The 17,358-nt window shown below is 48.6% G+C and overlaps 1 protein-coding gene across 7 annotated transcripts in view; it reads left to right on the top strand.

Moving 5' to 3' along the window:
* AP2B1 (adaptor related protein complex 2 subunit beta 1) overlaps positions 1-14,996 on the top strand; it is a 98,891-nt gene extending 83,895 nt beyond the window's left edge. For all 7 annotated transcript variants that reach the window (XM_073315532.1, XM_073315538.1, XM_073315537.1 and 4 more), the window contains 2 exons: positions 10,321-10,475; positions 11,992-14,996. In XM_073315532.1, the coding sequence (XP_073171633.1) occupies positions 10,321-10,475; positions 11,992-12,066 (230 nt within the window). In that variant the 3' untranslated portion in view covers positions 12,067-14,996. The remainder of the gene's footprint in view (positions 1-10,320; positions 10,476-11,991) is intronic.
* The last annotated feature ends 2,362 nt before the right edge of the window (positions 14,997-17,358 follow it).

Here is a 17,358-nt window from a genome sequence, read left to right as displayed (position 1 = left end):
CTGGGGTTCTGGCGAGGGCAGCCTCTCTGCCGCTCCCTTTATTCCAGCCTCTCAAATGGCACGCAGACATTTCCACCTGATTGGAAGTTCTGCCCTGTAATCCATCACACCCTTCTCCTTCCACCGTCCTCCATTAGCTACTCTGTCTGTTGGGCGCTGTGGCACAGAAGGAAGGTTTCGTTCTTGTAGTGGAGAATCTGTCAGGGTTTTAAAGTCCTTCCCCCATCCCCTCGGGCCTAGATTCTAAACATTCAGTCTCCGCAAGTGGCTTTATTTCTGACAAGACTTACAGAAACAAATTCTTCTGCCCTCTATAAACCACAGTTGCAGTGGATCTGTCTGCTGCGAGGAATAAGGAGTTTAATTCCTGGTTACTTGACATACATCAACGGGCCATCTGGTCCATTTTTGCGGCCATCCCACTGGCCAATGCTAAGGAAGCTGTAATGCCTCTAATTGTAGGATACTGTACTGTCAAGGTTTCTGCCTGACCCTTGGTTGTGATTAGCCTATACGCTGCAGTGCTTTCTCCGCTTTACCCACCTGTTCCCCTTCACTGGGAGTCATTAAAGGATACAGAGTAATTGGCAGCATTCACTGTTTGGCTGCTTTACCAGCCATGTGCCAGCCTTTCTGCCTGGGCTTGCTTGGAATTGTAATGAAGCCCAGCTCTCAGCGGAGGGGCATGCAGGAGCACTCCAGTCCCGTTAGATTTCTGCACGGTTGCACTCTCCATGTGAGTAATAACATTGCTCTATTGCAGTGTTATCTGCAGCCATCACCAGGGCTCAGAGAGAGGAAGCTCCTGTCAGTCTTTTAGCGAGAGCTTTGGAAACGGTGCCTGTTTGAGTGTGATCCATTGCTAGGGAGGCTACAGTGTGTGCCAGCCTCCTCTGCTTGTTTAGGGAGGAAAATGGGTCATGTCTGATAAACAGACTTCAAATCCTTTTCTCAGCTGACACCTCTGTTCTTGTCTTCGGAGCTGATGCCTCATCCCTGCTGCAATTACAGGAGCCATTTTCTGCACTGACCACCTGGATCGTAGAGCCAAGCAGGCTGAGAGCTAGTGGGTGCAGAAGGCTGAGAGCCTGGCATGGGAATAACCAGTGTTAGGCTGTGTCTACACTGGTGCAGACTTGATGTACATGCAACACGATTTGTACCCTTGCAGTTTCAAACTGGAGGAAGCTGCACCAGTGCAAACCACCCGGCACTGGTGTAAATCTTGTCTACACTAAGGGTTTGCACTGGTGGTCATGGCTAAAAACCTAGTGTAGACAAGACCTTACTGTAGGCTACCTCTGGCCATCGTCCAATCTTCCCTCTGAGGGTAGTGGCTTGCAATGCTGAAGTCTGTGTGTACTTGCCCTGGATGTGTGGATTAAACAATCTACCTCTGTTATCATGGCCTTTTTCTCACTAGAGACACCAGCAGTAGTTTAAAGCTTTCACTGTAAATTTCAGCTCTCCTGTGTTCGTTATGAGGAATCTGAACAGTGTAGCCGTGTAACTTTCATACCCTTGGCATAGACGGGGACAGAGATACTCAAGGGACCTAGTCCTAGCTTTCAGCTGTGCCAGGGTAGCGGTGGCCATGAACAAAGCTTGTGAATTTCAGTGGGTGTTGACTATGATTCAAAATTTGCTGCGATGCTGCTCTTCAGCACAGATCACTGCTTCCAACAGCTGCTAGTTTTCGACAGTTGTCCAAGCCGTCTTTGTCAACATAAATCGATATGAATCCCATGAGACCCACTTAAATAATTCCTGAATAGCACATGCCCACACATGGTGGTGTGATCTTTTCCAGGTTTAGGAACTCTGTTAACGACAACATTCATTCTCCAGTCTAGCTGATTTCCTGTTCAACAGCACGAATTGAGCTGTGAGCTAAAATACCCCCATTTCCCAGCTGATCTGCCATAATCACAGCAAAACCGGTTATTTAAATATAGTAGCAGAGCTATAGCAGACCTTTGACAGATGGAGTGAACACACCGACAATTGTGCATAGGCTCCTGAGGAGCCGAGGTGGGGGCTAATCGAAACAGTCTTCCCTCTATCAATGCGCTCTGTCTGGCATCCTTTCTCCTTGCCATGAAGACCCTTCCCTTCCATCTTCGTGAATGCTTAAATCTTACAAAATCCAGACAGAAGATACCAGAAGCCCTGCCATCCAGCTGAGTGATGAATGCTGATTTCTGTGAGGGGACATTTAAATTAGAAATAAATCTCTTTACAGCAGAGATCAGTTTTTTTTACTGAGTCAGGGATGCAGCTTGCTAATTTCTTGTATGGCTCTGTGCGCTACTATACATCCAGGATTGTGTGTCTGTCACTGGGCAGCAGTCAGATTTCAAAGCACCTCTAGCCTAATAACTCTGGTTATTTATCCTTTTTCCTTAAATAAAAGGCAGATCGAAACACAAACATTTCTATCAATGAAGACATTTCAAATGTTACTGAATCTTTGTGGGCAAAATGTACTGGGAGGAGCAATCCTACGCTTGTCTCCCCAGGATGGGCTAGCTGTGACTTTGTCTCTTGAATTTGTATGACTTTATACATTCAGGCTCAGATTTTTAAAGGTATTTAGGTGATGCTGCACTGCCTCGCGGGTTGAGGAGCCTACGCCTCATTTTCAAAAAGTTATTTAGGCTCCTAAATCAGTTAGGTGTTGCAGTGCTGAGTGCAGCAACGTCTAAATACCTTTAAAAATCTGGGCCTATGCCCCCAATCCCATAAGTGACTACAATGCCCTCATGAGTCCCATTGCAATCAGTGGGTCTTGCTTAACAGTCGTGTGCAGATTGGGCCAGAGTGTGACTAAATGGACTCCTCTCCTATTTAAGGTATACCTATGGGTGCATTTTATATTTTAAATACATTCAGGTTCTGCACGTGTATCTGAGGCTATAGGGAAACAGTTGTATGATATTTTAGCGGAGAAACCATGTGATCATGTAATTAGATTGTTGTCATGGATACACACAAGGGGTCAGAGTTAAGATTAAAGGTACAACCTCAATTTTCTCATGTGCTGGCTTTTATGCTAATTTAAGACTTTGGTACCCCGATGATTCTGCTCACATGAAAAGGCAGGGAAAAATCCAGTTAAAGGGTGAGAAGAGCTTAAAAAGCTGCGACCTCCAGAGCAGTGATGGGCAAAGTTTAGAAACTCCCCAGGCGTAGAAAGATTTCAATACAGGGTCCTGTTCTGCACTGAAATTCTTACTCGTGAGATGTCGGAGCTGCCATCTGGATATGGTATTAAACAGGTTCATAGTTCCCAGCATCAGTCAGTGTTCCTGCCATGCATGTGCGATACCAAGTTCATAAATGTATTTAGCTTAGGTAATTTTTTGGAAAACACACATTCTCCTCCACTGACTAACGCATGTTAAAATACAATTTTCCTTTTTCACGCTAGAATTTCTTAAAACATGTTAGTTTAAAAGATGTTAATAGATTTTTAAGGCCAAAAGGGGCTATATATTATCATCTTGTCTGACTGCCTGTATATTTTAGCTAATACGTTTTAAAAACACACCTTATACCCTAGTCCAGACAAGCCCTTCACATAAAACAGGAGCTGTATTGTCTGTGGGTGTGCCAGAATCATAGAAATGTAGGGATGGAAGGGACCTCAAGAGGTTATTTAGTCCATCCTCCAACGCTGAGGCAGGACTAAGGAAACCTAGACCATCCCTGGCAGGTGTTTGGCCAACCTGTTCTTAAAACCCTTCCACGATGGGAATTCCACCTCTGTGTGCATACGTGCACACAATTAAAGAATAATGCCAGTCTGGCTGTATGTAATCTCGCTGTCATTCTGTTGAGCAGTTCTGATAACCTTGTTTGCCCTGCTTCTTTATCAGTGTCACCAGAACCCTGGGGTGGAATGACAGTCCCATTATTTTCAGTTGCGTGTGTTTTTATTAAGATCTTAGTACATTTCTATTCTTTTCCCATACAATCCATGCCTTTTGTTTGCTGCTCTTCGCCCGACCCTTGACATACAAATGAAACCCTTCACTGGTTTGCACTTCAATACTTGGGTTTAATCTAAAGAATGCTTTTGATCTCTTAGTCACCATAGTTCTGTGCTTTGTATGTAATGTCCTGGGAAGATTGTGTTCCTTTGTCTAAAGTGGCTTTCTGAGTCCTCTCCAGCCCTTTGCTGCTGAGAGAGGTTTGAATACAGTGGAGCTAATTCTGACACCAGAGTCGGTGTGATAAATCTGTTCAAAGAACAAGACGGGACAGGTTTTCAAAAGATTTCAGCACCCCAGTGCTTCCATTGGCACACCTAAATAAAACAACCAGATTTCCATAGCTCTCCAAGGGGAGGAGCTGGGCACTGGGCAATTTTGAACATATGGCCTAGTTCTCCATATGCAGGGTGAAATACAGCCTCCCTCCTAAAGGAGGCTCGCAGGCAGGATCTTTACAGCACAAATAGGTCCATGTTCCGTAACTGGTCTTAGCTCCTTTGGCCGGTTGTGGGCAATGCTTGTACAAGTTGACTGAAGACTTGCTCTTCCCCAACCCTGATTCCTTGGTTCTATGCAGTCTAAATTTGTGGAGTCACACGGTTCCTTGCCAAAAGAGTGGGCTCCTTCCCGGGATTATGAATGGCAAAGGGGAGACGCTGACGCCAATAAGAACAGAGTACAGAAAATGGCAGGTTAACTCAATGCCTCAGACATTTTGTTCTCCTTCCACAGACTCCTGACCTCTCACCCTACAAATGAGGGACATGTGGGGGATTGGACAGTGCATGGGACATGGGGCCAGATTTTCCACGGTGGTTAGGCACCTAAGGATGTAGATGGACACCTAGTAGAATCTAGAGAAGCAGGTTAGGTGCCTAACTCACATAGGCAGTTTGTACACCTTGCTAGGCTCCCATCTGATCTCTAGCTATCTAAATACCCTTGACAATCTGGCCCCGGGCACTTTTCGCCTCATGCTCTGATTTCAGTGGCAGCCCAGATTGATAGGGACGGTAGTTACCATCTGCCTGCTCAGTGGTCTCTCTAATGGATTGGTGGGTCACAGTAAATTTCCCAGCAGACAGATGTCCACATTACAGACCCAACTCCCCACCCCCACCAAATGTCCAACTGGTGCTTTTGCTGAGAGGCCAGTTACTGAATGGGTATGGAAACCCCTTGCCCCCCAACCTTAAAGGTGGGCTCCTCCATGTCAGAATTAAACCCCAGCTTCTCCTTGATCATGCAGTAGAAGTCAAAGCCCTGTGCTTCTGACATCACTTGGAAATGACTGATTCTTCATGATGGGATCAGGCAAGATTTGCAGATGCACCTTCTGCTTGAACCCATCTCTTTACTAAAAGAAAAGGAGTACTTGTGGCACCTTAGAGACTAACCAATTTATTAGAGCATAAGCTTTCGTGAGCTACAGCTCACTCCGCAGGCTCTGTCAAATGTCGCTAGAAGCACAGGGAGGCATTTGAGGGTTGCATGACTGCAGACAAAGTAATTAGGTTTTGTTTGCTGATTTGTACTGTTCACTGCTGAATAGTATTGAGGGCTCTGAACTCAGAAAAAGGCCCATCTCAATAAGTAGGTGGCAAAGCTTTATATATGTGATCCTGTATCCGGGACCTAGTCAGATGAGAGTAGCCATCTGGTTCAGTGTGTGTGTGAATTCCCTGTGTTACAAAATGCACAGTTCAGATATTTTTGAGCATAGTATATTAATTTTATTTTCCCTTTATAAAATTAGGCCTCGATTCTGCAAAGACTTATGCATGTGCTTAACTTTACACAAGCAAGTGGTCCATTGAAGCCATTGCAACTGCTTGCAATGTAAAGCAAGTCTTTGCAGGATGGAGGCCTTAATTGGCAACTGGCATCTCATCCCTCCTTCCCTCCCAAAAAAGATCATTAAATTTGTCATTAACAAGTATGGGCAGAAGTGGTGGTGGCTGTGGCTGTTATGTATTCGAGAGGTTTTCCTAGAAGGAAAACTCCTTCTGTCATTACCTTTTTCATCTAAAAATTCAATTAAAAATAACCCTTTCTGTATAGAAGACAAACATGTTTTTAAAAAAAAACAACCCCTCACAAAATCCTATTTGAAGTTGCATATTGAGGACGGATGCAGCTTATCCTGCGCTGCTAAAGGAACCATGAATCCTTCGGATGGGTTTGCACTGTCATCGGGTCCCATAGGTGCAGAGAAGGGCGTCTGCACGCAGTCAGCATGGCCTTTTGACAAGCTTCTGCTTGTCCTGTAAAAACAACAGGAGGACTTGTGGCACCTCAGAGACTAAGATTTATTTGAGCATCAGCTTTCGTGAGCTACAGCTCACTTTTATAGCCCACGAAAGCTGATGCTCAAATAAATGTTAGTCTCTAAGGTGCCACAAGTCCTCCTGTTCTTTTTGCGGATACAGACTAACACAGCTGCTGCTCTGAAACCTGCTTGTACTGTGTGGCCATTAACCGAGGCTTTGCCTTGTGTTGCAGTTCTTCTCACTGATAAACACGCAGCACAATTCAAAGCAAGGCTGATCTCACAGCTCCCAGCAAATGTCTGTTTATAAAGGCAGTGCTGTCGCATGGCATTAACTGTCCTGCTTGAGCAAGGCACTGCCTGGCACTGTTGCCTAGCGACGCTGCCCGATCTTGGAGAAACTGACATTGGTTTAGACTTGCTTACAGAGAAGTGGCTGGAGCTGCTACCTGGGGATGGAAGGAAACTGGAAATGACACTCGCCCTCCAGTGTGTGTTTATCCTGAAGTCTGTATTAATAGAGATGGAGGCAGAAAGATTCAAATGACAATCCAAGCCCCAGCACGCTTGTCTTTGGATTGTTATAAGTGGCTGAGTCACCTGATGGCTTCTGTGTCCAGCCATCTTATGATGAGCTTCCAAGACAGCAAAAGCAGGAACCTGGGAGTTCTAACCCCAGCTCTGTCTTCCCGTGTGATCTTGGACCGCTCCACTCCAGTTCCCCTGTCTGGGGAACAACAGTTGAAAATGACATGCTTGGCCGAATTAGCAATTCTCTAACATCTTTAAGGCTTGCTGCTAGTAAGAGGCCAAAAAAAGCTTCTCAGCAGGTCCCCAGTTTAGACTTAAGGGCTCCAATTGCGATTAGATTCAGTGCCCCTGCTGGGGGTCAGAGCCTTTAGTTTGCACCAACAGAATCCAGGCTGTCGGGATGCCAATCCTGTGCAAGGATGCGCCTCACCCTCTGTAATGTATTGGTAGCAACCATCATTAAGGTGACTGGAGCGAAGGTATCGGAAGCTATAGAGCTGGTACTCTGCCTCTTTGTGCGCTTTGAACCTGCATGCTGCCAGGGAGCAGCTGCTGCTAAACATCAGGGTTTAAACGTGACCCATTCCATTCCCCATGGGAAGCGAATCTACCCCTAAGTTGCAACTAATATGTGGCTGATGTTCCTTTCAGACAGGAGCAACTGCCCAATGTAGCATCCCCACCATTAGTAGAGCTTTGCCTTTCGGGTCCTCTGCAGATTTTTCTGTGTGGCAATCTGCTTAGGTTGCACAAGAAACAAATGTGTTGGTTGTATCCTGATCCCCATCTGGGGCTTGTCTGTGCCCAGCACAATTGTCAGCTGATACGGCTTGTAACGGAGCCTCTCCATGCCTGTTCTGGCTCCATTTGAGCTTAGGAGCGGACTGTTCTGCCCTGCATCTTTTCCTAACCCAGGTGGGCCCTTCGTATGGAGTAGGAGGAGAAGTGGGGAGTGAGGGGTTTTGGCTCAGGAATTCATTAGTTACTTGCCTCTCCTAGTTTCCATAGTAACCAAGGAAGAGAGGAAAACCCAAACCTGACTCTGTCTGAGTAGTTAGCTGCATGAACCCTGCCCCTCCTCTGCAAATCACTGTCCTAAAGCCTCCAAGGGTAGCGGGGTTAGTCCAGCTGCTGGTCTTCATTGAGTAAAGCCTGAACTCAAAGTTCCCATGCTGTGGAGAGAGCTTCTCCGCTCTTCAGGGATAGTCGATTCTACAGCAGCTCAGCTGCAGCCCTGATCTGCTGGGTAAGTGGAGGAAGGAAAGGCAGTTGCTCCAGCGCAAGATTGCAGTGTGAGCGTGAGAAGTCAGACCCTTCCCTGCTCTCTGCTGTATGGATTGAGACTCAGATGCTCTTTCTTTGACCCCCTGCTCCAGTGCTGACTTAATCACTTCCATTCTTTAAACAAACCCTTTGTGTGGTGCTCTGGATTTTAGTATTTGTGAACATGGGCGATTGAAGGTGCTGCCTGGAGACTGGCTGGTCAGGTACACGCTACCTATGTGGACGCTGTACTGTCCTGCCACCATACCATCCCTTTTCATGTAGTGGGTTTTCTGGGCCAGTGCTTGCTGCCTTCCTTGAGGTGTACTTGCCACTGTTTCCAAAGGGCACCCTGGGTCTGTCCAGCTGCATGCAGCCAAATTTGCATTTTCCTCTCCATCTTCCTGGTTGCTGTGGAAAGTACAAGCTACTGACCAGGGTTCAACACAGCCCAGCCCATTCGTTTCCACGCGCACGCACCTCACCATTGTAGGGTGAACTGGCACAAGGGAACTGTTGAATTTGTGAGGTTGGAAATAGACTGTATTGAACTTTCCTTCTGCTCTCTCTAGTGGGTGAGTTGAAAATGCTGTGCTCTAATCAGCCAAGTGCCATCAGCTCACCTGTGCGGTAAACACTTGTAACAGTTTTGGAGCACAGGAGGGAGCTGAGTTTCAAAACGGGCATCAGAAGGCTCCCCCCAGCGTGTATTGCTTGAGGAGCTTCCATCTCCCTTTTGCTCAGGAAGGCGATTCTGGGAATACAGGCCACATCCTTGTTCCTCCCTTTTCTGAATTTCCTGAGCCTATGAATAATTGCGCCCTCAGCCAATACACGAAAGGATGACCATGTGGTCTAAGTGATTGGAGCAAAAGGATTGGCAGCCTGGGGCAGCTTGAGTTCCAGTCCCACTTTGTGCCAACACCTTCAAGCCAACTGGAAGTTGGCTAGAACACAAGAACCACCTGGTGAACTTGTAGATAGAATATCAGCTGAACTTACCGCTGTAAGTAACGTCCTGGAAAGCCAGGAAATTACCCCGGTAGCCAACAGCCAGGAGTGGCTGGGACCTCAAGGGACATTTGTGGTTATCTCAAGAATCTCCTGACTATCAAAAGCTGGGAGTGGAAGAGGGGGGTGGATCACTCCAGATTTGCCCTGTTCTGGACACTGCCCCTGAAGCTCTGGTATTGGCCACTATTGGAGAGAAGATGCTGGGCAGGAATGGACCATGGTCTTGACCCAGTATGGCCATTCTTATGTTCTTGTGTACTGAACTTGCTTTCCTAGGTCAGCAGGTTGTGTGGCTTTAGGAATGAGACTTACAGGGGTACTGCTCATATCTTGGCCTCTGTGGCCCAGAGTTTTTTCCTTCTGGCCTCAGAAAGACTACAGCCAGCCCCTCCTTAAGTTGGGTTTTGGCTTCCACAGGCCATCAGTGTGGGCCATTGATTTGAATGCTGTGTGTTCTGGATCCCTGCTGCTGTTCTTGTTTCTCTGTGAGGTGCCTGAGAAATAGGTGTCATGGTTACAGCCATCTATTTATGTGCAGGTAAAATTATACGTCTCTTCCCAGTGCTACCAGTCACAAATCGTATAAAAACCTCATCACGGCCCCGCTGCCGAGAGGCAGAAAGGGAAAGCGTTTTCTCTCATCCGCTAAGTCACTGAAAAGGGATTGAATTCAGAGAATTGTGTTAATGACTAAGAAGCCAAAGTTGCAATTTAAGCAATGATCTCGTTTGTTCTTACCCAGCAGCATCCTCTGGCTCAGAAGTGCATGGCACAATGTCCAAAATCAGCTCGCCCAAGTTCTGGGCTTTTTCGGGGAACTAGGAATCTGCAACTCCCAGAAGGGACCCAGGCCTTGCTGAACTCTCGTCTTGCCTAGAGTAGTGTGATCATGGAGGTGGGAGTGTGACCCCTGCGGGAGAAGCAAATGCTAAATTAGCAGGGAGACCCAAATCCGAAGGGAGGTCTCCAGGGAAATGGAGCACTTATGACCAAATCTGCTCTTGCCTCATTTTCTAATGTACACCTTCCCCCATAAACTCACTGTCTCATGCAGTTGCCAGTTCTTCCTCATCTATGTATTCGTTTGTTCTGTTTGTTCACTGCCTAGCACAGTGGGCCCATGGTCCGTGACTAGGGCTCCTAGGGTCTAGGATAACACAGATGACATTTGGGGGTATAGTTCTGTATTTTTGTCTCTGTATGTCTGATGTGACCATTGATTTAATAGAGGTGTTTTTCTATTTGAAGACACTGTTTCCAGTAAGCTGCAGAACAATAATGTTTACACCATTGCCAAGAGGAATGTGGAAGGCCAGGACATGCTCTACCAGTCTCTGAAGCTCACCAACGGCATCTGGATCTTGGCTGAGCTACGTATTCAGCCGGGGAATCCGAATTACACAGTAAGACCCTTTGGCTCTTGGGGGGAGGGAGAGGAGAGGTCACACATCCTTTCCCAAGCAATCTCAAATCTGAGTCTGCTTTTTCCCAGCATGCTCATTTGGGGCAGGGCCTGTTAATTTCAACACCAAAGAAAATCCCTGCTGAGCTGGGAGGAGTTGGGAAACCACTGATGATAGCTATGTTCGTGGCCCGCTGAGCTGGGTTAATGCTGACTCAGCAGCAGACATTTATTGGCCAAGATTGTTACCACGAGAATCAGCCAAGAGAAATCAACACAAAAGCATTGCCAGAATTCTCCACAACCCCCGCCTTTCCACCTCCCCCTCTAGTAAACGAGACTAGATTTCTGCCATGCTGACTGCTGAAGCAGAGACCAGCTGTCCGGACTTCGGAGATTTCTTTGGCCTTGCCTCTGTGGCAGCCATTCAAAGGCAAGAGCGCTGCTTATCCTACATGTAGCTACTTCCTTTAGCTGTCCTGCCTCCCTACTGCTTATCGTAGATTCTCCTCGCTGCTGCTGGAGTCTCTCTCCTGGTTTGAGAATCTCAAGGCACACCCCGGGGGGGCCCTTTGTGTGGAAAGAAAATTAAAATCCTTGAAAATATGCTACCGAAAAGGGAGCTTGGCTTTGCGTTAAGCTCCCTAGTTATACAGTAGTGCGAGCAGGGGTCTGATTTGCAAGCTGGTCTGCTATTGGGGGAATTGGCAGCTTGGTGGTTAGCATTGCCCTTAAGGGAAAGCACCTCTCAAGGTTATTGACCTATGCCAGCCACTGGCACTGTCTTGGTTTAGTGTGGTGTGAATTCCGATTCTGGGGGATAGGACTACCAGGAGTGTACAGGTCCCCCCTTGAACACTGGTGCAAGTCTATTAATCATACTGCTAAGGAGTAGGCATTCGTAAGGGTGGGGTCCCATTTATCTTCTGTTGGTCCTTTCCCCAATTCGGTCACAAAATTGGCTAGCTTTCCGTACGTGAGCGGGAGTGCGCTTTCGCAGAACTCAGTGCTTCGGTGGTAAGTAGCTTTTGGGGAGAGCAACTGGGACTAAATACTTGAAGTTGTATGTAAATTAGAAAAAAAAAAAAAACACAAAAACCTGGTATCCTGGAAAACACAATTGTAACCTGTGCTAACATGGTGTGGCTCTTTGTCACCCCCTTGAGGTTTGAGTCTGCTGCTGCAGCAGAGTTAGGGGACATGGTCTTTTAGCCCAACTAGTAGAGGCTCATGCTTTGAGATCCATAGGGTCCTGGGTTCAGTCTCCAGCTCAAGGAGCACAATTGCTAGGCCAGACTGGCTCTCTATTAAGCATCTGCGTGCATCACCATTGGTGTGCATGGCACCTTGTGGGACGGGTGAAGCACCACGGCAGCCTCGCTGTGCATTAGGCTGGGTGGAGTGTGGATCCAATGCAGTGAAATGGGTCCTGAGGAATTAACGGGCTGGCTCGTAGAGATGGGCTGTGTGTTATCTGCTGCCTTCTTACGCTAACCTCGGCTTCGCGTCTCTCCTAGCTGTCCCTGAAGTGCCGGGCTCCTGAAGTGTCCCAGTACATCTACCAGGTCTACGACGGCATTTTGAAAAACTAACATCATGGGTCCATGTCTCACCCTGCAGAGGGAGGAGGGGAGACTCTGGATACTCCCATTATCGGTGCAGACAAAGAACTCTAACTGGAAGCAGCTGTATTCATGTGTAGGATTTCAGACAAACGCACCGAGAAACCAAGGTAGCGATTAGTATCCACATGCTAATAATAATATAGGGAACAACTGTTTGATATTTTTAGCGTCCATGGAAACTTTGTAACCACTGCTTCAACCACTCCTGTGTCCCCCCAGCGCCACTGTTCTGTCGTTCTTTCTTGTGGGCTTTTCCATCTCGTGCCAATGTTTAGCGTTTTCTAAACCGCGGTAGGCGTAGTTGATATTTTGTAATATATGGCTCGTTTAAAACCTGAAAAAGACAAGTCTCTTGTTCATTAAAACAAGGCAAAGGCATCATAGAAACACAAACTGCACTTTATTATTTTATATTTTTTATACGTTTGGGTTTTTTTTCTATTGTAACCAGATGAAAAAAGGAAGAAAAAAAAAAACCCGATCTGGAGTAGTGAAAACATCCAAGGGAACACAGGTGAGCTAGGACTAGAGTAGCCTTGAGGAGCCAGTGATATGTGGAGAGCACCGGTTCGGATCCAAGGTGCATCTATTTGGGTTGGATGGGGCTTTGGGTCGTACTTGTGCAGGGGGGGCTCGATGCTCATCCAAAAAATCTGTGTCCCAGCTATCTTGCCTAGTTGCAGTCCTGGGGTTTGGAATTGGGTCTTCATTGCATGGGGAAGCAGGAGCTGGCAGGGTCTGGTTTGATAATGGGGAAGCAGATGGCAAAATGAGGACGGAAACAGCATGTAAGGCTCTTGACAGAGCATGGGGTGCAGTCATTGCGTATTTTTCCCCCTTTCCCGCTCATTCCCTGTGTCTTCCTGTGACAGCCTGTCTGCCTTCCTCCCCCTGGGTCAGCTTCAGCTTGCTGAGTTGGGTTCTGCCTAGCTCCGAATGCTGTCCAGGCTGAAGGACCCGTGCGATAAATCTGAATCCTGGCAGAGGGTGGTCACAGCCACTTTGTCTATGGTTCTCTATGGGAGCATCCTCGAGCGCTTTCCTGCTGAGGGATGAGTGCAAAAGCTGGAGGACACAGCAGCATCTGGCCGTGCGCTTTAGGTTAAATTCTCTGGAGGAGTCTAAGCCACTCCTCGTCCCCCTTTCACCCGCAGTCACTGGCATTGCCGGGCAAGTTGCCCCTGGCTTTGGAAAGCCTTTTCTCGCAGGGTCCTGGAAGAATTGCCGTCAAAAGTTCCTGAGGAGGAAGTGCCCATTATCCAGGGGTGCAAAGGAGAGTCGCCGAGAAGCTGATTGGGAGTCGCAGCTCACCTCCCTCCCCCTCCCCCCCACTTGTGACACCCAAAATATTTAGTGAAGGGGGAGAGTCTTGAGTGCAATCTCCTGCCCTGTAAACCCTCAGGTCCAGATGACCCTACTGCTGCAGGGGCCAGTGGGTGCTGTACGTGAGGTGATCTCACAGGCTCGTTCCCTCCATCCTCAGTCGCCAGAGCTGGGCTTTCTGTGCCAAAGGCAGTAGACTGAGGGTCATTTGGGTTCCTAGTGTCTGAAACTCACTGGCCTGGGAACACAGGCTCCCTTACTCCTCTCTGCCTCAGCTCCTACTCATGCAGCAGGCTCCCAGGGTGGAGGGCAGCTGTTTGGGCTTCCTGCCAGCCAGGGAGTTTCCCTGTCACAGGCAAGGCACTGGAATAGACACCATGAAAGGTGAAACAAAAGCGGGGATAGTAGCTGGCTTGGCTCTATCCGTCTACGCAGTGAACGTGTCAACCCAGCCCCAGAACGGCTTCTGCAGTCCCCACTGCTCTCAGCTGACGCTTGGCACAGCACTTCCCCCAGGAGTGAAGTGATGCCCTTAATGTGACCACAAACAACCGTCAAAGCCTGTGCTCTTGAAGCCCAAGACTGGGCGGGGATCACCTGTTCGGGGCATGTGAATCTGGGGATACAGAACGGGACTGTAACGGTGGACCAGGAGAATAAGGGGGAAGGGAAGGGGCCAGTGAGGTTAGGCCAGGTCATGGGCAGGATGAAACATGGTTCCATGGTGGGGAGACTCCGCTCGAAGCCAGTTCTCAGCCAGGGAAGCGAGTGAAGATTGGGAGCAACTGCATCCTTTGCTGTATGTGCTGGCCAGCGTCCTCGGTGCAGAGATCATTTGGCAGCATGAATCCTGGCTGGGCAGAAGGCGGGACAGAGTTGTAGAAACCGGGCACTTGAGCATGCACCAGCTTGGCTGTTTGATTGGTTGTCTAAAGCCCTGAGGATAGCTGGGCTGCGAGCACTGCGGAAATAATTATTACAGTAATTCATAAAGTGCCGGCACACGCTTCTCTCCCCTCAGAGCCAAGCTGTGAAGCAGCATCCGGCCTCTCATACGTTTCCACCGTGGAGATCAGCTTTGTGCCTGGGAGGGGGCAGAGCAAGCCTGAGTCCTGCCAGGGTGTGAGGGGGCAGCAGGGGAAAGCCCTGTTCTCTCTGCACAGTGCCCCATATTCCCCTGGCTGTGGTGCTGGCTAATGGAGATTGCTGATTAGGGCACTGACCTGGGAGAGGCGGTGGAGGATCCCTGGGAATAATGGCACGAGTCTTGCTCAGTTAAACCCCCTGTAAAGCCTGAACATGGGAAAGAATTAAACGAAACCTTGAGCAAATCCCTCGCCTGCCCGGAACTCCTTCCTCCCTCCCCGGTGTCTGTGCGTCTCTTCTGGGCCTGTGCTGTGTCTGTGTGTGCATGCCGTGAAGCGTGGTCTGTGGGAAGGGGAGCTGGAGGGCAGGCAAGGAGCATTGCTCAGTGTCGATGCCATTCCATTGTACTGCATATCCACTCTGATGTGTTCACTTTTTGGTAAAGCTTTACCTTCTGTCCTTGTCAATAAACTTGTCATTTACACTAACGCCCAGCTGTGGTGTGCTTCTGTTTGGGAAGAGGGGCTGGCAGGGCACTGCTGGTTTGGGGCTGGAGGATGCAGCAGGAGCAGCTGATTACTCTACTGAGAAGCACTGGTGTCCTTGCCAGGTGACCCGTGGACCAGAGGCCCCCATTTCTGTCCATCTTTGACCTTGAACGTGCTCAGACTGCCCCAAGCTGGTCAGAAGCAGACAAGGTGCCATGTGACTAGAGATTTATTTGTGGTGATTTCCCCGGCCGCCCAAAATAAAACCCTACTCTGTTCCCTGGCTGCTAATGTTCCGTAACACCCGTACCAGCGAATGCACATTTCCCCTCCTTCACTTCTGTGCTTGGCATTATTTATGGTGTGCGTTACCATAGTACCCAGAGGCTGCCACCGAGATCAGGGCCCCCTTATGCCAGCTCTTCAAACACCCAGTCTTTACCCTAAAGAGCTTTCAGTTTAAATATACTGGGCAGATGACGGGCAGGAGGGAAACTGAGGCACAGAGAGGGGAGGTGACTTGTCTAAGATCAGTGGGAGAGCTGAGAACAGAACTCTGGTTTCCTGACTCCCACTCTGGTGTCCTGGAGCTACTAGACCGTGATGTTCTCCTCGACTTTATCATTTGCTAGTTAAATTACAACGCACTATTGATTTTGTGTGCAGCTTTGAGGCTTCCAGCCACTTTCAGCTCCACGTGCTCTGCACTTAAATCACTGACTCAGAACCTGGAGAGGTTAAAATAAGGAACCTCAGGTGCATAACTGGATCAAGCAGGTGGAGGTTGGTGGGCTTTCCCCTCTTCCTTTGGGAGTCTCAGTTCAGAAGGAGGCACTGACCATGAATGGATCCGATCCTGTAGTTGGGAAGTTACTGTGCTGAGCTCACAGCATTGCCAGATCTGATGATGGTTGGTGTTCTTCTTAAAAGCCCCAGTTTCTGGAGTCATGTGAGAATCTCAGCTTTCATTTAAAGTAAGACCAAGTTCCTCGCCCACATGGGAAAAGCCTCTTGAACAGGACATCCCCTAAAGGAGCCAAAACTAGGAAACTGAAGAGAAAAGCCCCCCAATTATTTTTAAAAGTTAGGGTTTTTATCCATGGCTTTTTGCAGGCCTGACTCAATCTTTGAAGCCTTGGTTTTGTCAATGAGTGGCCCCTGTATCATGCCCTGATGCTAAGTCAGCTGCAGCGTGGGAGAGGAAGACAGAGCGCAAAAGAAAAGCAGCCAGTGAGTTGTGGGTGGGTGGAAGGTGGCTGTAAAAGGAAGACTTGGGCCCAATACCAGACCAGTGACGTGGGAGGTGGGGAGATCTAGGAACCCGAGAAGGGTTTGGTCCTGTGGGCACTGTGTGTTCGTAATTAGGGGGGCACCTGGATTGTCTCCTCCATGCTAGTCAGGAGCACATTTAAATAGTCCCCGAGAGGAGGCGAAGACAGGGCAAGCTGAAAATAGCCATTCTAACAATGGGGGGCGGGGAGTGGAGCCCATTCACACCCTTTGATTAGCTGCAGCAGCCTGAGCCCTGTAATATGGGAACCCTGCTGAGTCAGGGTACATCTGCACTGCAAAACAAACCCCGGGATAGTAAATCTCAGAGCCCAGGCAGCGGATTCAGGCTTGCGCTACAGGGCTAAAAATAGCCATGAAGATGTTGGAGCTCAGGCTGGAGCCCAGGCTCTGAAACCCTCCCCCGTCCTGTAGCGTGGGCCTGAGTCAGCTGACCCAGGCTCTGAGGTTTACTATCACGGGGTTTGTTTTGCAGTGTAGACGTACCCTTTCTCGCTCCAGGTTGTTACCCAGAGACATGCCTAATGAAATCCCTTCCATTCACTCCTTTCTGTAGCAGCTGCTCTATTGAAATCTGCCTTCAGCCTTGCTTTCCACCAGGTCAAAGCGCATTCAAACGCTTTGTCACCTTCCACCAGTGAGCTGTGGTTACCGATGCTTTCCGAGTGGGAGCGCCTTGCTCCGTAGCCGTAGTAAGAGAGACCTGAGCCCCAAAGAGATTAAGTGATTTGGCCAGGGTCACACAAGGGAGTCTGTAGCAGAGCTGGGAAGCGAACCAACCTCTGCTGTCTCCCTACTATGTTCCTCATTAGACACAGCTGACGCGCGGGCTCATGAGTTCCCCTGTCACCAGCTCTTCCTCGCTCCGCGGCACCAAGCAGTTTATCAAAATAAACTGTGCAGACATTTGGCTAAGTTTCTCAGCGTAACTAAGTGTCCAAATGACGCTTAATGGCTCCATTTCTCCATGTCGCACGGCTGATGAAATACATGAAGGCTGGGAATGGCTCTTCCCTCATCAGGAAAGTGTCCCTCAAGGGAGTCTCTTCCTGATGCTCCGGGCTGCTCAGTC

Source organism: Lepidochelys kempii, chromosome 17 (genome assembly GCF_965140265.1).
Source record: "Lepidochelys kempii isolate rLepKem1 chromosome 17, rLepKem1.hap2, whole genome shotgun sequence".
Lineage (NCBI taxonomy): Eukaryota > Metazoa > Chordata > Testudines > Cheloniidae > Lepidochelys > Lepidochelys kempii.
The sequence above is the reverse complement of the archived record's forward strand: the minus strand, read 5'-3'. Positions and strand labels throughout refer to the sequence as shown.